Below are 16900 nucleotides of genomic sequence, written 5' to 3'. Positions count from 1 at the left end.
ATCTTTCTAATTATAAAGATAGTTATGCATTGGAATAGGCTTCCAAAAGAGGCTGTGGAATTCCCATCATTGGAGGTTTTTAAGAACAGGTTATGGCAGGGGTGGCCAAACTTACTGACCCTCCAAGCTGCATACAATAATCTTCAGAAGCTTGAGAGCCGGGATGCGCCTTCCGGGGCTTGGGACTTCAGCCCTGCGGGACGCACCTTCAGCCCTGAGAGGCCCCAGCAGGCACAGAGACCCCCATCCCTGCTGGGCAAAAGCCAGACATGCTGCATTGAGGGGGGGGGGGGCAAGCATGGCCATGTGCAGTCCTGTGCTGCCCTCCCCCCCCCCCCCCCCATTTTTGACAAGATTTGCTGGCCCCTTTCAGTCAGGCAGAAGGCAGGACTGGGCTCAGCTGCTAGTCCCAGCTGGGCAGGACAGGACTTCCTCTTCCCCTGCACAGCATCCAGGGCTAAGTCAGACCCACCCCCAGCTTTCTCCCCTGGCCCCCCACTTACTGCACCCATTGCTCCTCAGCAGCAGGGGCAGGGATCCCGGGGCAGGGAGCTGCTCTCCCATCCTCCCCCCCTTGAAGTCAGATGCCCTCATTCCCAGATGCTCCTGCCGAGCCTTACCTCCCCATACACCGAACTCTTCCACCCCCCGATTAGCCCCACTTCACTGTACCTGGCCCACCCCAACAAGCCACCTGCACCCAGACACTCACTCCACCAAGCCCCAACCAGCTGCATATGGACCCCCCACACCCATACTCCCCTGCTGAGCTCTATACCCCCCACACTCAGTTCCCTCTGCTGAACCCCAACCACCTTCACCTGGACTCCCCTGCAGAATCCCATTACCACTGCACCCAGAACACCCTGCCCCCCAAACCGCTGTGCATATAGATCCGCCCCACACCCAGATTGCCCCACACAGAACACCTCTCAACCCACACCTGGATCCCCTCCACACTTGGATTCTATGTTGCTGAGCTTGCCTGCCCACACCTGGTGTACCTGGCACAGAGGGGCAGGCCCAGTCCTTGCACTGTGTCAGGGTTGGATGCAGCCTCACCACTGAGCTTGTGTCCTGGGGGGACCTGCACAGTGATCTCCCACCTCTGTGCTGTCAGTGGCCTGGGCCATGTTGGAGCCCCAGTGCCATGCTGGAGCCTTCTCATTTATTTGGGAAATAAAAGTAGCAGAATTTTAAAATATTGTGCAGAATTTTTAATTTTTTGGTGCAGAATGCCCTCCGGAGTACTCCCTGCAACTCCAAGCTGTTTGCTGCTACCTCTCCCTGCAGAACTAATAGCTGGGAGCTGAAGGGAGGGGCAGCTGAGGGTAAGGGGTGGAAATGCCTGTGAAGTGTGTGATTCAAGCTGTTGGGGGGGGGGAGGGGGACCTTTAAATTGTGCCCCTCCCCCACTCTCAGTAGGCACCAGTTGTCTCTGAAGCCCCTAGCCCCACCACAGGGCAGAAAATAGGGACTTATGGGGGGGTCCAGGAGCTACACCAACTGTAAGAGAGACTCATGCAGCTCAAAAGCCATGGCTTGGCCACCCCTAGGTTATGCAAATACACATCAGGGATGGTTTGAGGTATACTTGGTCCTGCCTCAGCACTGGGGGGTGGGGAGAAAAGACTACAACTGGACTAGATGACCTCGAGGTCCCTTCCAGCCCTACGTTTCTATGATTATTTTGCTGCTCAAATGGGTGTTATTTTGCCCAGGTACATAAAACTTGCATTGATCTTCTTTGCAGCTATATCACACTGCAAGTTCTTGTCAGGTAACTCATGTAATCTGAATACAGGATGCCTTGCACAATGGAAGAGATTCTATAACAACTCACCTTACTGTTAGTACACCAATAGGCAGGAAAAGCTACTTTTAAAAGGACTTAGTTGAAATTAAAACCAACTTTGTACAGGCATTCATTCAGCTATTATATTTTTATCAGGATTTCTGTTCTCATTTCAGACACTGGACTAGAAACATTCAATCTTTGACCTGCACTCTAACTTAAACTAAACTGCTCACAAGATACCTCAGCATGTAACTGGATTCTGATTTTTTAAAAACAAGGAAAACTTTTAAAAAATATTAAACTGAAATTATGAATTTGTATTGGGCAGAGTTCTAGAAACTGTACATGACTTTCTGAAGTAATATTTGTGTGGAGTCAAGAACTTGAGAGCACTAAAATTTAGCTCTAACAGTCTCCCTCTGTGTCCTCAAACTGTCTCAGTTTCCTCACCTCTGAAAAGGGGACAATATTTATCTACTTCAAAAGTATATCATGAGAATTAGCTAATATTTGTAAAGTGATGTGAAGAGGAAAAACTCTATTAAAGCCCTACATATCCAAATGGCAGTTAAATCTCTTCTGTAACAGCTAAGATATTTTACAAGCTTATTCACATATCCATAGAGTGTTTTGGACGAAGTGGCTGATGTGATGATACATAGGTTCTAATAGCAAATTTAATACCACCACCCGCTTAAGTTTTTATGATATTGGAGGAGTATCAAACCCTAACCTAAGAGAGTGATCTGTCAAGTTGTCTTTCTGATGGTTTCTCAGACTTGCTTACAGTCTAGCTTATGGAATCTTGTGTAACTTTTTTATCCACTTTGTGGAACAGAAGGTGTAGAAATTAGCATGTTTTTCCCCCTCATATTAAAATTTTGAATCACAATCTGAAGATCTAAAATAGTTGTAAATTATGTTTAAGACAGTGTTTCCCATACTTTTGAAAGATGATCCCCCTTCCACCCAAGTTCACAAAAAATGAAACCAGTTGCACCATCCTGGCAACCTCACCATATGCTACTAGAGACCTAGATCTCTTAATCTGCATATATTCTGTGCTCCCTATCCACCTCCCACATACACTTTGGAAACACTCCATAGAGATTCATAATGTGACCCTTCCTCTCCATTAAAGCATTTAAGAAAGAACAGTGAAGTAGTTAACAGTATTTCATTTAAAGTCTCATCACTTGTCCGGGAGCTTGAAATAAATGGGGAAGTTCACACCTCTCAGAGATATTGTTTCAGGCTCCCTGAAAAAATCAACTGGACATCTCTGCAGCACTTGCTTCACATTTTGAAGATTTTCTTCACAACCACAAACAGCTAGTGACTTTTTAAAATGGAAGCTGAAAATCTGGAGAACAAAGATTTGTCTGTACCTGCCCCAATCCCCATTAGTGAAAGGGCATAAATCAATTGTCTCAAAGTGTGGGTCAAGAACACTGCACCATTTATTACATTCTTGTTTATGATTTGCTTAGTGGTGACTATGAGCTCAGCATTTTACAAACACAGATAAAGAGGGCTGTACTAAACTCTTTAGTATTATCATTACACTTCTCTTTATCCCCAGCTAACAATTCAAAAAAACATTTATGGATGTGAAGTATTAGTGCTGGAATCTAAGAGACCTGAATCAGGTACTTCTCTGGTCAAACCCAGGCTTCTCAACTCCCTTCCCTCCCAATAACTAACCAAGAAAAAGGAGTTAAGTCCTAGACTAAAATAAACATTTCTAATCTGTTAAGTCTGGCAAATATACATGTTTAACTACTTTAGAGCAACACCTCCATACTTCAGAATTGCTCACTGATTTAACAAGCCTACAATTAGTTTCCTTCTGAAGGATTAAATGCTATACAAGTCTCAGTCAGCAGCAAATTCTTTAATGGTCAGTCATTTGCAGAAACTCATTTCAGCTTCACTTCTGCAATCGTCTCTATTTCCAATTAGCCAGGCCTAGAATCCCAGTTTTTTTTATACACAGATGCATATATGCACAGAGAGCAATGTAACATTGGCCTTCGTGCTTGGAAGACCCTATTCATCTTATCCAGAGGCCTTTGGATGTTCCTGTGGCTTAATATAAAAAGTTATCAAGATCTAAAACATGTAATGGAGCAGCTGGTTTTAAAAGAAGACCTTCAGACCAACAAGATATCCTTTAACAACTAACCTTGAAATTGTCATTTGGAGGGCTGATTATACAAATCTCGTTATAGACACTAACAAAACAAAAAAAATGCTTTAACAGGTCTAACAGATTAGTAATCATCTGTTGGGGCCAGTGAGTCACCCAACCAATACTCACTACTGTGATCAACTTTGTCAATAACTCCTTCCAGCCAAAATGAACGTCTAGATTTAAGAGACTGCTGCTATCTACCTTTATGGATAGAGTGGTTTTGGAAGATGGGGAAATTGAATTGAGAGAAACTTAGGAGGGAAAAGGTTTTTAAAGCCAAGTGACACTTCGCTATGTAGCTATTGTTTATATCTTAAGTTATTAGAAAGAAACAGAGAAAATGAGAAAGAAGCCAAGTCACCCAGTTGAGCCCTTAAACTAGTTTCACTGAAGCTTCCCTTATTCAAAATACTTTTCTGTTTATAACTTATGGACTGAAATGAACACATCTGGTAAGTATCTAGCATTATAAACTAAAGAAAAGAGCAAAAATCAAAATAAAATATGAGCTTTGAAATCTCACACCTACATAGTCATTAAAAACCCTGAAGCCATTGGGGGTCTTTCAGTTTTAATAAAAATCAAAGCAAATTTTGGAATTAAATAATTCTAACCAAATAAATAATTGACTTAAACCACAATTCTTGTTCTTAAAGTTTACCACCCCTTCGGCAATCTATATTTTAATTTCTCATAATCTACATGAACTGTATGCAATAAAAAGCACGTGGTACACATTAGCAGGATGGAGGCAGAGATTTCAGACATTCTTGAGAAACTATCACACAGCTCTTTTAAAATCTTGAGCAAATTTTCCTTTCGAACAAGAAAAACAGTTTAGTTTTCCCCTTCTGCCATTTCAACCAATAAAGAGCTTTTTTTATTAAATTAGTTTCAAAACAGATGAATTACCCAGTGCAATCCAAGCTATGTCTTCAGAGTTGTCTCTATGGTCGCAATAGTTCCTTTCTTCATTGGGGGATGGGATTGGTTCACGTGCTCTGAATAACCTAATCATTGCTGCTAATACAGTAACAAATGAAGGGAAAAACCTGTCCTTGTGAGCTAGCACAATATTTACAGGCCACACAACTGTCGCAACCAACCTTTTACTGCTATTTTGTTGTGCTAGGCAGAACATACAGCAAAATTATATGTTCAGATCTAAAATAAATTTACAAGCCAAGATACTAATTAGATTAATAAAATACCTCATTTAACCTTAAGACACAATGGGGGGGAGGAGTAACTAAATCAAAAGCCAACACCAAAAAAAATTGAACCCCCCTCCCCCCCAAAAAAACCCACCAAAAACCAAAAACATCCATGACAATCTAGTCGTTTTTAAAAAAAGGGAGGGGGGGGAAGTTCAGCAAAGATCACCATCGATATTCAATAACAAACATTATCAATGTGCTATCATGGTAATGCCATAGGCACCAACATACTACTGTATAAAAATGCTATATCATATGAAAAGCTTTAATCAAAGTGAATTGTCCCTTTCATTGCTCTATTGAGAGAAAAAACAATGGCAAGTGAAATCATTAAAATCCATTAGTATTAACTATCCAACATCAAGATACATTTTTTATCATTAAACAGAATATTGATTTATTCAGATGTAGCAATGCAGAACAAAAAAAAAGTGTACCAGCACATTTCTTCCCGTAACATTAAGCAAAACACTAATTCAAAACAAATATTTCATTATTCAACAATTTAAAGCAATTCACTTCACTGCAAAATGAAAAAAGGCCTTTGCTAATTTAAAGATTTACATCTTCAGAGCATTGTTTTCAGTCTTATAATAAATAGGCCCTAAACACATACCGTCAGGTTTTTTTGGATACATTTCCTTCATTAATCTCCCTTATTTTCAGCGGCATCACTCATTCTACATACTCCTATCGTCTGTTCTCCTAAAATTGATCACCAAAAAAATCCAAGTCTTTTCACTCCAATTTTGTCAACATTTCTCAGAGCTCTTTCAGCCACATCCCTACACACGCAGAGGCACCAGTAATATCTGTATTTGTAACAATCTATGGTTGCAAAGGAGGACTGTAGGAAAAGCAACTACATGATAACCAAAATGCTGACTTCTATTATCTACTGCACCACATGCACACACATACTGCACCAATGGCTTCAATTCATAACAGCAATAGCAATGAAGGTACATAAAATCTATAGAAGACGTGCATTACTCACTGGGTTTTATTCTTTTGCTTCCTCAGCATGTAATTCTTTATGCTTTACAATGCAGTAGGTTTGAAATGAAACAAATTTCCCTTTCCCTTTTTTCCACTGATGCTGCTGTTAGAATACCACTAGACACCAGGACAATAGGCAGGATCAGCCTGAACATTAAGAGCAAATATTTAATGGAAGACTGGTTATCCTGTTCTCTCCCTTTCACATCTCTGCCTCATGTATCCAGGCACGGGTGGTACTGGCTCCCTTGGGAGGCTGTAGCTAGCAGCTGAGGCACAAACTAAAACATGGCATGGACATTAAGGAGCTGATGTCACCAAAAAAAAAAAAAACCCCAAAACAAACCACCACACAAAAAAAAACAGCCCCATATATTTCTGCAGTACAACTCAACTCTGACAAAGAGCTCTCTGGAAGATACAAATGAATAAGAAAACAGTGGCAGTATAACACAACTGTGTTTTGCAACACAAAGGAATACCAAAAATGAAAACAGTACCAAAAAAAGCCTGACTCAGTGCAGACAAAAAAATGGGACCACAGAGTGATAAGAATGCCACTCAAATCTCATTTTGCATCAAGACAGCAGCACGTCCGTAGCTTGTGGGCAAAAACACCCACAAATTTTATAACAATGTTTAACATCAAATCTGAAAGAAGAGGTGACTTACCAAAAAAATTAAAATACATGTAAAATTTTGAAGACTGGTCTAATATATACAGCTCTGGAATGTTATTAAATATGGGAGGTTTTTTTGAACTAAGGAAATCAGTATCCGAGGCTCCAGGCCAATAGGTGCTAGTAATACCTAGGGAAGGACAGGTTACATTCAGTATCTGGAAAGAGATACAAGCTGTTTTAGACATTCTGCCACCTCACCCATGTAGCAGCACTGCCATTCTGATTCATGTGAAATTGAGTAACTGTCCTGCTGAGGGTAAAAGGTATCATGGTAACAGCAGCAGTACATAGGGAGTAAAGAAGTCAGGTCTGCAGGAAAAATCCCAAAAGACAGTGTAGATGGGTCATTACAAGTTCAGGAGCTAGAGAACTGTGTATCCTATTTTACATTAGGATGCTGCTGCCTGGAAAAAGATGGCTTCTTCAAACACACCCAGAAGAGAAACCTTTGATTAATACTACTCCCCCCCCCCAAACAAAAAACTGTCTGTTCTTCAAATGCAGGGTAAAATAGAATTCAATAACTTTTCCTGAACACTACTTGAATTGCAGTTTGAAGAAGGGGATGCAAACAGCACTGAGTTTAAGTCACATTCTTTAAAGTTTTGCTCACTGAGACAACCTTTAGTACATCCCATCTTTTCAGGAGTTCCAGGTAGACTGCAATCATACTATTCTATTTCAACATACCGTACACCACCGCAACATGAATACAGAACACTCTAAATAACAAATATTTTCTGCCATCGTTAGAGGTAGTTGTAGAGGGCAAAAAAAATTTAAACAAAACAAAAGTCACATCATATAAAAAGCCACTTCAGAATATTACAGAACACTATAAATAGGTACTTCATAACCTAATATCAATGACACAGAGCAAAGCACTAAAAGTTAGATTGATTTGGAGATTCAACTGATTGTTCTTCATATGCTCCATTCCAAAGTGTCCATAGTTTTGTACAAATTGTAAAACACACAGTTTGTACTGACAGATTGATAATATAAGTGGGTAGCCTATTTTAATTTAGTGGAGAATTTTTTCACTTGTCCATGCAAATAATTTGAGACAAACCTAAAAAAATCTTTATTTATATAGTTCAATTTAAATAGGATATGCTGTAAATACCAAAAATGTTTTTTAAAATGATTTAATATAAGAGAATACCATAAAGATATATTGTAAGATAAGAATAAAAGATAAAAAATTGAAACAAATCAAATACTTAAAAAACTTGTAACTTTCTACTCCAACATTGCTCATAGCACATTTTGCATGCAGTAAAACTAGTAGGCAAATGTAAACTCATTTTACTATGGATTTTGAGAAGTATATTTTAAGTTTAACTTAAAATACTCTTCAGAGTAACCCACTTTCACCTCATATCCTTTAAATAATCAAAATCACCAATATCAATAGCACTTTGAGTATAATTATATAATGACGATTCTAGCTGTATTCATGCAGCTAACAAGCAATACTGAACACATCAATTTATGCTAAATTAATTAGTGTTGATACAATCTAATATCTCAACACCATAACAATATGGAAACAGTCAAAACTAGTTCACAGTACCAGGTGTCCACTCAGGTCCCATAACTGCAAGAGACAATGTGTACAAAATTCATTCATTACATCTTTAGAAACCTGATTGCAAATCCCTTACCAAGCACATCCTACTAAACAGGCTTTTCAAACAAAGTATGATTCAACAAGATTACTAAAACAGCACAAGAATGAGCATTCTACATACCAACAGGGAAACGGGTCAACTGAATTATGTATCTCTACAGATTAATATAGTTTATAATATGGAGCAGTACAATCAGGACAGCTATGAGTTAATGTCCTAAAATATCCAAGTTACTTTAACTGAGATCATGTTAAATTGGAACACATCTCTAACATGCCATTTAATATTTGCACATACTTTGTTCACTTCCACTTTCTCCCTAAAGGTGTTCCAACATTATCAGATTAAACCAATGCTCTTTTTACAGTTTATATTAAATTAACAACCCAGTACTACTGTGATTTAGAAGAACCCCTAGAAACTCAAAGCCTCAAATTACATTTGGGAGGGATTAGGTGAATCAAGGGATGTCACTGGTCTGAGACAAGAGGTGACCAAAAGTTACCATCTATTGGCTGTTCAATGGCCCAACACAATGAGTTGATGGTGTCAAGTCAAATTTAGTAGAAAAAGGTGTCCACATCACAAAAAACATGAACCCAACTGACACTCTCAAAAGTCTACAGTGGAGGCCAAGGACTGAATAGACATGAAAAGTGAACAGTCTTCTCACCTCTAGAGGTCACGCCTCCAAGACAGAGTTAGCTTGCAGGAGGGAAGCTTCAACAACCACGCCCACACTCTCACCTGTTCTGTGGACAGAAGATTTTAGTCACCTTTCAGTCACACTCAAGGGCAAAGTGCAGCCCTCCTCTTCCATGATCCAATGAACTCTTTGCCAGCATAAGTGATGTGCCGTTACATACGGCAGAAGAAACAAGGCATGAGCAGCCAAAAGGTATTAGGTAGAAGACAGTCGAGACTGCTGCAGCCCATGGACTCAAGCAGCCTCTGAAGGTCCAGCCGCCTTTGGAGATTGGAAGAATTCTTCTCTCTAGCATTAGCTCAGTGCCCCACCTGGCTTACTCAGGCCAGGGATTGAGCAGCACTGGATTTGAACCTAAATTCATTTACAACAGTAATCTCTTCAGCCTATTCTTCTGAGTCACAACAATGAAGGAATTAAGCTTATGTCATGTTGAAAATAATTTTAAAAAAACAAAGGAAAAAATGGTAGTAGGCAATTCCTCTCTGAAAAGTTAACTGTAGAAATGGAATTGTGATTGCTCATATTTATTGTGTTTCAGTGACTAGGTTAAATTTGCTCAGCTTACAAGTGTATTTTTTTTCCAGCATTGCAAACTTATGTCTATACAGCAGCTGGGAAGAGCAATTCTCAGCTCAAGTAGACATACACTCTAGATGGCGTGCTAAAAACAGTGTGGCCACAACAGCACTTCAGGCAAGACACCCGAGTACAATCCCACCTGACCTCCTGCATACATATCTGGGCAGCTAGCCAGAGACCCATGCTGCTGTAGCCACACTGACTTTCAGAGTGCTAGCTTGCATGAATCTAGCACGTCTGTCTATTAGAGCTAGGAATCCCATCTCACAGCTTCTGTGCAAACATTCTGCCTGGGGTGGGAGGGATAGCTCAGTGGTTTGAGCATTGGCCTGCTAAACCCAGGGTTGTGAGCTCAATCCTTGAAGGGGCCATTTACGGACCTGGGGCCAAAATTGGGGACTGGTCCTGCTTTGAGCAGGGGGTTGGACTAGACGACCTCCTGAGGTCCCTTCCAACCCTGATATTCTATGATACCATTAGTCTAGGATCTGAAAATCAAGCTAGGTTCTTTCAGGTTGACAAAGATTATGTAATCAAAAATTTAGTTAAATTGATGATATGCCAGCAAGAACAGAATCCAGCTCACACACACTCATATTTTAACTGGATCTGCAGTGCTAACAGCAGATAGAAAGTAAAGTGACTGAATAGACACAAGGAACATATCTATTGAGAAAGAAAGTGCGATTTTTAACTTAGTTGTATGTAGTGTAGTTGTAACCATGTCAGTCCCAGGATATTAGAAGAACTCTGAAGAAGAGCTCTGTATGGCTCAATAGCTTGTCTCACCAACAGAAATTGGTCCAATCAAAGGTATTACCTCACCCATCTTCTCTAATTTTTAGATAGTGACTTTTCAGATCAGAATCAGACTTTACATTTGTTTAAAATTCTCCCCTGATGTTTCTCTCTTTAGGTAACTGTCTCTTCTTCAGGTTAGTTAAGGTAACAGCTTACTTTGTGTTATCATACTTTAGGGGCAAACAATCTTATTTGGGATTAGTACTAATCTGGATTGGTACAATTTGGAATTTCTTCTTACCTGTGCTCAACAATTATTTCACAAATAACCTTCATGCTGAATTTGAAAAAACGTAGTGATCTTCTGGAACTATCAAAAAGTCAAAGCAGCTCAGTATGTTCCAGTTGATGGGCTGTACTAATAGAACCATGACTTGTCAGTACTTTAATTTTCAGGACACCTGATGGTACACAAATCAGTGGTCTATGAAAAAGGAAAGCACTTTAGAAATATCTAACTTTGAATTAATCCAGACTGAGTATTGGTTTTCGAGGGCTGATGAGGGGGAACTGAAGCAGAAAAAGGGAAGTGACTTGCTCAAGGTCACAGAGCAGTCCAGTAGCAGAGCTGGGAATCAGCCCCAACATTCCTAAATCCCAGCTCTTAGTCCATGCTGCCCTTGGCTTTTCTGTACTGAGGCTCCGAATGCATATTTTGCAAAAGATTATTAAACAACGATTGCATGAAAAAATTCTTATATCACTTGAAGAGCCCTTCATGTATGTCAGCTGAGGGATTTACTTATTTTGGGGTCTGTTCCAAAACCTAGAGAAGCCAATGGAAGTCTTTCCACGGATTTCAGCTCTGGCCATAATTGGCTTCATAAGTCAATTATATTCCTGTTCCTTGGTTTCTTTACAATAAGATCTATCAAACTACTGGAATTAGTAGTCTTTAATTTCAGTGTCCTCTGTTTGCAGTGAACTGGATTGTTTTTCGGGTAACGTGCAGTACAAATCTCTGCATGGTTCTGTAATTTCAGCCGGCTCTTTATTGGAATTCTTCTATCGCAATGTGTAAATACAAGGGATGTCCATTAGTTCACTATCACATTGTTAATGTCTTCCAATTTTTAATCCTACCCAAGACTAAAAAACATTCTTAGGTGGTGATGAAAGAGCCCTGACTGAATGGTCCAGACAGGTCTGACTTTGCTTGTTTTACCAATAATTGTATAGTAACAAACCAAATAATAAAAATCAACTATTGGCTGCTTGTTCAGAGATGACTGCTTCAACTGGGGATTGATAATGGAAAACAGCAATACTTACCTAAATCTCTGGTGCCAAATTCTGCCCTGGTTGGTAATGGTAGAGTGCCAGAGCCATTCAACAGCTGTCTAATCAGCAAAACAATCCATCCTGGCCCATCGGAACGCAGTCTCCGAGGTCAAGGATTGCATGGACATGGATACTAATCTGCAGACCTTAAATGGTCACTACTAAAATAAGTTGGAGGCAAAGCAGCAAGGAAATGCACACAAGCTTTAACTACCATTACATATGCTGCACTATAGATAACAGATTCAGTTTCCAGCGGTGTATGTAAATGACACCTTTCATGAGCACCAGGTTCAATTTAGGAAAGAACTGCTAAACTCAGATGTCAGAATAAATAGTATTTAAATTATACAACTTGCAGCAAGAATATATCTTGGGCTACAAGCACATTATCTGGAGTGGTCAGATGATGTTTTCACCTAATGAAAATGGGTAACATGACCAGAACTTTTTACAACTGGCAAATCTAAAAGAGACATGACATTAAGTTAAAATGCCCATAGAATTTCAACATACTGTTCAACATGAACACAAATCTAGCACTTCAAGATTAACCTTCAAGGGAAAATGCAGGCCTCATTTTCTTGCACCGCCAGCAGAGTGCATTACATGATACAGTGAAAGACGACTATTGACTATTTCATCAGTGAAACTGGAGAGAAACCAAACAAGAATTAAACCTCCATAGATACACAGGAGAAAAAAATCTTGCACAACTAAGAAAAATAGATCAGGTATGATGTCTTCACTATCTGGGAATGAGTGCCTTATAACTATTGAGATAGAATTCTCCTCACGTAGACCATTCCACTGCATCCCAAAAAGGGACACAAGACCATCTAGCAATCCGGATGTTTTACACATTTAAAGTGATTTAGGTTTTCTGAAACCTAAAGAAAGTGTCTAAAAGAAAACTATTTTTTTGGTACTACCAGAAATTTACAATACGGAAGAATCTTCAAGTTTTATATATAGGACATGTTTTGTACCTTACCCAAAGTTTCTTATTCTGATTGTTAGAACCTTGTTGTAATTCAGATAGAGCCAATAAAGACAACTCCCAGCCAAATATCTGACTTTTACAAGGCCATCTTTGATGCACTGCAGCTCAACAATTAAGAAATCTACTCTACCTTGCTCCATTTTCTACAGCCCAATAGAAAGTAAGACTAGATCAAGATGGTTCTCAAAAAACAGACCCATATTTTAAATCCTGTATTTATATATGGGAGAACAGAATTGTCCACATTATCTTAATTATATGCAACTGGCAAAAAGTATCACATTTATGTGCACTGCCATGCTTTTTTGCATGAATCAGAATATTGCTTTATATTCCGAGACTGTGAAGCAAGTGAATCAAAATAGCATAATTTTACGTTCCCAAAAGTTTTTGTTACTTGACTTATTCTGTCAATTTGCCTTTACAAAACAAATGTTTAGGAATATTCTTCTCTAATGTATTAGTTATCTATAATGGTAGTCATTAGTGGTGGTCATTCAACAATAGTTGATTCACAGTGGTACCTGAGAAACAGCATTATGCCTGTATACTTAAAGATTTGAAAGATGACAAATATCCTGTGAATATTTAATTGAAGATAGCTCTGCTTGCTACCCTCCACTCAGTCTTGCACATTTGGTATTTATTAGCAGCACACACACACAAAATATTTCTGAAAAATAATCTATTCAGAATCAATCCCTGCTATCAAAGCTACAAACCTTGCACTTGTAGATAAGACTAAAACTTTGACCTATAATTACCAGTCATTTGTAATTGCCTTTAGATCTTATGAAGATGCACAGTTTGATTGCAAACAGGAGTGCCAACTGTATAGGGTGACCAGACAGCAAGCGTGAAAAATTGGGATGGGGGGGTGGGGGGCAGGGAATAAGAGCCTATATAAGAAAAAGCCCCAAATATCAGGACTGTCCCTATAAAATCGGGACATCTGGTCACCCTAAACTGTACCAGTATGTCAGTCTATTTGATTGTTAAACCACTTGGTTGTATTTATTGTAGTTTTAAACTATGTCAGTTACTGGAAACCAGTATTAACTCTTATTAGCATTAAAAATGCCACCAGATGCTTGCTCCTTATTTTTTATATTCTAAACAATCCTTGCACAGTTATACATTTACCCTTTTCCTAATTATATATCATAAGCTACTTCAAGTAAGCAAACATCTCTTACACATATGAATCAAAAATTAAGACAATAAGATAAAGAGCAAAGCCAAAAGACATAGTACTCACTGTCTTCTCCTGGACATGGCATGCCTGGTTTCTCTGGAATGCTGGGGAAAACTAAAACAAAAACAGACACTTATTATTGAAGTAATAAATTACTTTATCTAAAACAATTTTTGGAAGATTAGATTTTTTTCAGTTCTGCTCTGAGAAACAACTGGTTAAACCAGCTTCTTATGCCACGATCATAGAATCAATTATTCTAGCAACACCACAGTATGCTGTACATAGGGCCTGACTTAAAGCCCACTGAATCACTGGAAAGTCTCCCATGGACTTCAATGGACTCTGGATCAAATCCCTACACAGCATCTTTCATTTACGGATAGCAAAGAAGTATATAAACATGAATTAACCCATTCAACACCTTTATGAGATGAAGACGTATTATCCCTGTTTTATAGTTTGAACATAAACACAGCAAACTAATGATATGCCCCAGGTTGAACAGGAAGCCTGTAGGAGAGCTAGAAACAGAACCCAGATTTCCCAGCTTCCAGCACTGTGCTTTCACCATTGCTCCAAGGTCCTCTTCACTACAATGAAGACCATGAAGCACATACTTAAAGCCCAAAAGAGAGGAGGAAGATAATGTAGCTGACATGAGACTCCTGAAAAAACGGAACATATAAACTGATTTTTTATTGGTACGTTCCTAATGTAAACCATGTATTTTTCTAATAATTTGTTGCATTATTCATTTCCATAACATGTGCATTACCCATTCACATAAGGTGTAGATCTAATTGAAAAACTGAAGTTGTCAAAAGCTTCCATAATTGGTTCTTAAAAATGGAAGCACAAGTATTTTATTAAAAATAAAAGTTGAAATAGAGACCTAATGTCAAAATTATCATTTGCCTAGATAGTCTATTTTAGCATTTATATTATATATGACTATATATATTATAGCTTTGTTATCTTTAATGTGACTGAACTGAGCCCTTTGTACTGGTATCTTCCTCTCCAGCAAGCTTGTAAACAAATATTTCAGGTGGGGTTATGAAGACACAAAAATCAGCAATGCAAACTCACTAATCCAGAAACAAACTAACTTGCCCAAATACTTTTTTAAAGTGTATCATGAAGCATACTACCCAAGCAGACTCCCTAAACCTGCAATAAGGTCCACACAGGCAGACTCCTGCACCTGTACAGAGTCCCTCCTGCTTCCATGGGGTTCCACAGAGGATAGGAAAACATCTGTGCAGATCTGATTGCAGGTCTGCAGGGATACGAAGCAAATTCAGAAATAAAACCACCAGTTAAATCCCTCTAAATTCCCGCAGCTTCCACTGGCTGGGAACAGTGAACCGCGGCCACAGGGAGCTGATGGGCTCCATGCCTGCAGACTCTCCAGGTAAACAAAACGTCCTGACCCCACCAGCAGCTTACCCTGACGAGTCAGGAGCCAAAGTTTGCCAACCCCAGAAACATAGGGTCGGTTTATGAAAGGGTCATACAGTTTCTACTATTTTTACCTAGCCATCTTGGGGGAGTCTGCTTATAAACGAACGAGTATATACAGTAGATTACAAACTTACAAAGGATACCAGCCAACATGACTCAGTACATAAAACGACTGCAAGAGTGACCAGAAGTCAGCCCAAATATTTAATTTAACACGTCCTTGCAGCGTTGAAGCTCAGCGAGTATTTATATTGCACAGGGCTCCTGAACTGCTTTATTCCTCCTCACAAGAAATTTAGATAAGGTTCTAAAATTGCAGAGTACTTGCCATGAATAATGAGTCCTTCATCTCCATGATGACAATACAAACGGAAGGCTTCTTCCAGTTCCATCTGAGATGAGATGGTACATGGATCACCTAGCAAGGGGAACAAAAATATGCAACCAAATTTATGACTATGGTATATTAAGTTTAGGATTTAAACTGGTTAGCTGAGAAAATTCAAGCAAAGTTATCATATTATCCTAATAATTTTATTAAGGCCAAACATAATACAGTAACATGAAACTTGTCTTTTTTACTTTACATTTTTAACCAAACTGAAAAGATTAAAGACAAAAACATATAAGAGTTAGGAGATGGTTCTCTTAGGTTGGTACACGTGACAGAAAATTAATTTAAGCAAGCTGACTAACTTCCACGGGGCTGGAGATGGGATCCAAGGACCAGGTTCATTATATCTGAAGGTTTGTTATTACGAAGGCTCGTTATAGCGAGGGTGTACTGTAGTAAACATTATGGTAGTATCCAAAAGCCAAAATCAGGACAGGGTATCACTTGTGCTAGACACTGAACGAGTATAGAGAGGTAATCCCTACCCAAAGTGCTTACAATCTAAAGGAAGACAGACAAAGGGTAGAGGAGGGGAATACATATGTGAATACAGTTAAGAATTGGCACAATTAATTACTGTATTGCGGGGGGGGGTGAATTTTTTGTAATTAGGATTAGAGATTAGGAATAGAAAAGTGGGGGGGAAGGGAAGAGTCACACCCACTTGGCCATGGTCAGCAGACTGGATGTTGCAGGCAACACAACAGAAGAGTGTCTTAGGGAGCAATTTAAGGGAGGTTAAGGTAGTGACTGTTCAGCTTCTATGAGGGAGTTTTTTCCTGTGCATAAAGTTTAAGGGAGAAGCTGTGTGATGGATAGTGAAGGCTGGGAATGCTGACAAAGCAAAAGCAAGAGTCCACTTTAAGAAACGTTACTAGATCAGTCAGGCAGGACAGGAATAAGTTATGAAGAGCTTTAAAAGGGAAAGTCAAGAAGCCATTTGAAG

At 39.3% G+C, this 16900-nt stretch overlaps 1 protein-coding gene across 10 annotated transcripts in view; it reads right to left on the bottom strand.

Moving 5' to 3' along the window:
- PRKCZ (protein kinase C zeta) overlaps positions 1-16900 on the bottom strand; it is a 158770-nt gene that overhangs the window by 120367 nt on the left and 21503 nt on the right. For 9 of the 10 annotated variants that reach the window (XR_012155570.1, XM_073316898.1, XM_073316904.1 and 6 more), the window contains 2 exons: positions 15889-15978; positions 14157-14207 (listed from right to left, as the gene is read on the bottom strand). Coding sequence is in view for 9 of the 10 variants with exons in the window: in XM_073316898.1 (XP_073172999.1) it covers positions 14157-14207; positions 15889-15978 (141 nt within the window). In the remaining variant the exon portion in view is untranslated. Of the gene's footprint in view, positions 1-5825; positions 6152-14156; positions 14208-15888; positions 15979-16900 lie in introns of those variants that run through there. The other variant, XM_073316906.1, reaches the window with a different exon arrangement.

Source organism: Lepidochelys kempii, chromosome 18 (assembly GCF_965140265.1).
Source record: "Lepidochelys kempii isolate rLepKem1 chromosome 18, rLepKem1.hap2, whole genome shotgun sequence".
NCBI classification, from domain to species: domain Eukaryota; kingdom Metazoa; phylum Chordata; order Testudines; family Cheloniidae; genus Lepidochelys; species Lepidochelys kempii.
The sequence above is the reverse complement of the archived record's forward strand: the minus strand, read 5'-3'. Positions and strand labels throughout refer to the sequence as shown.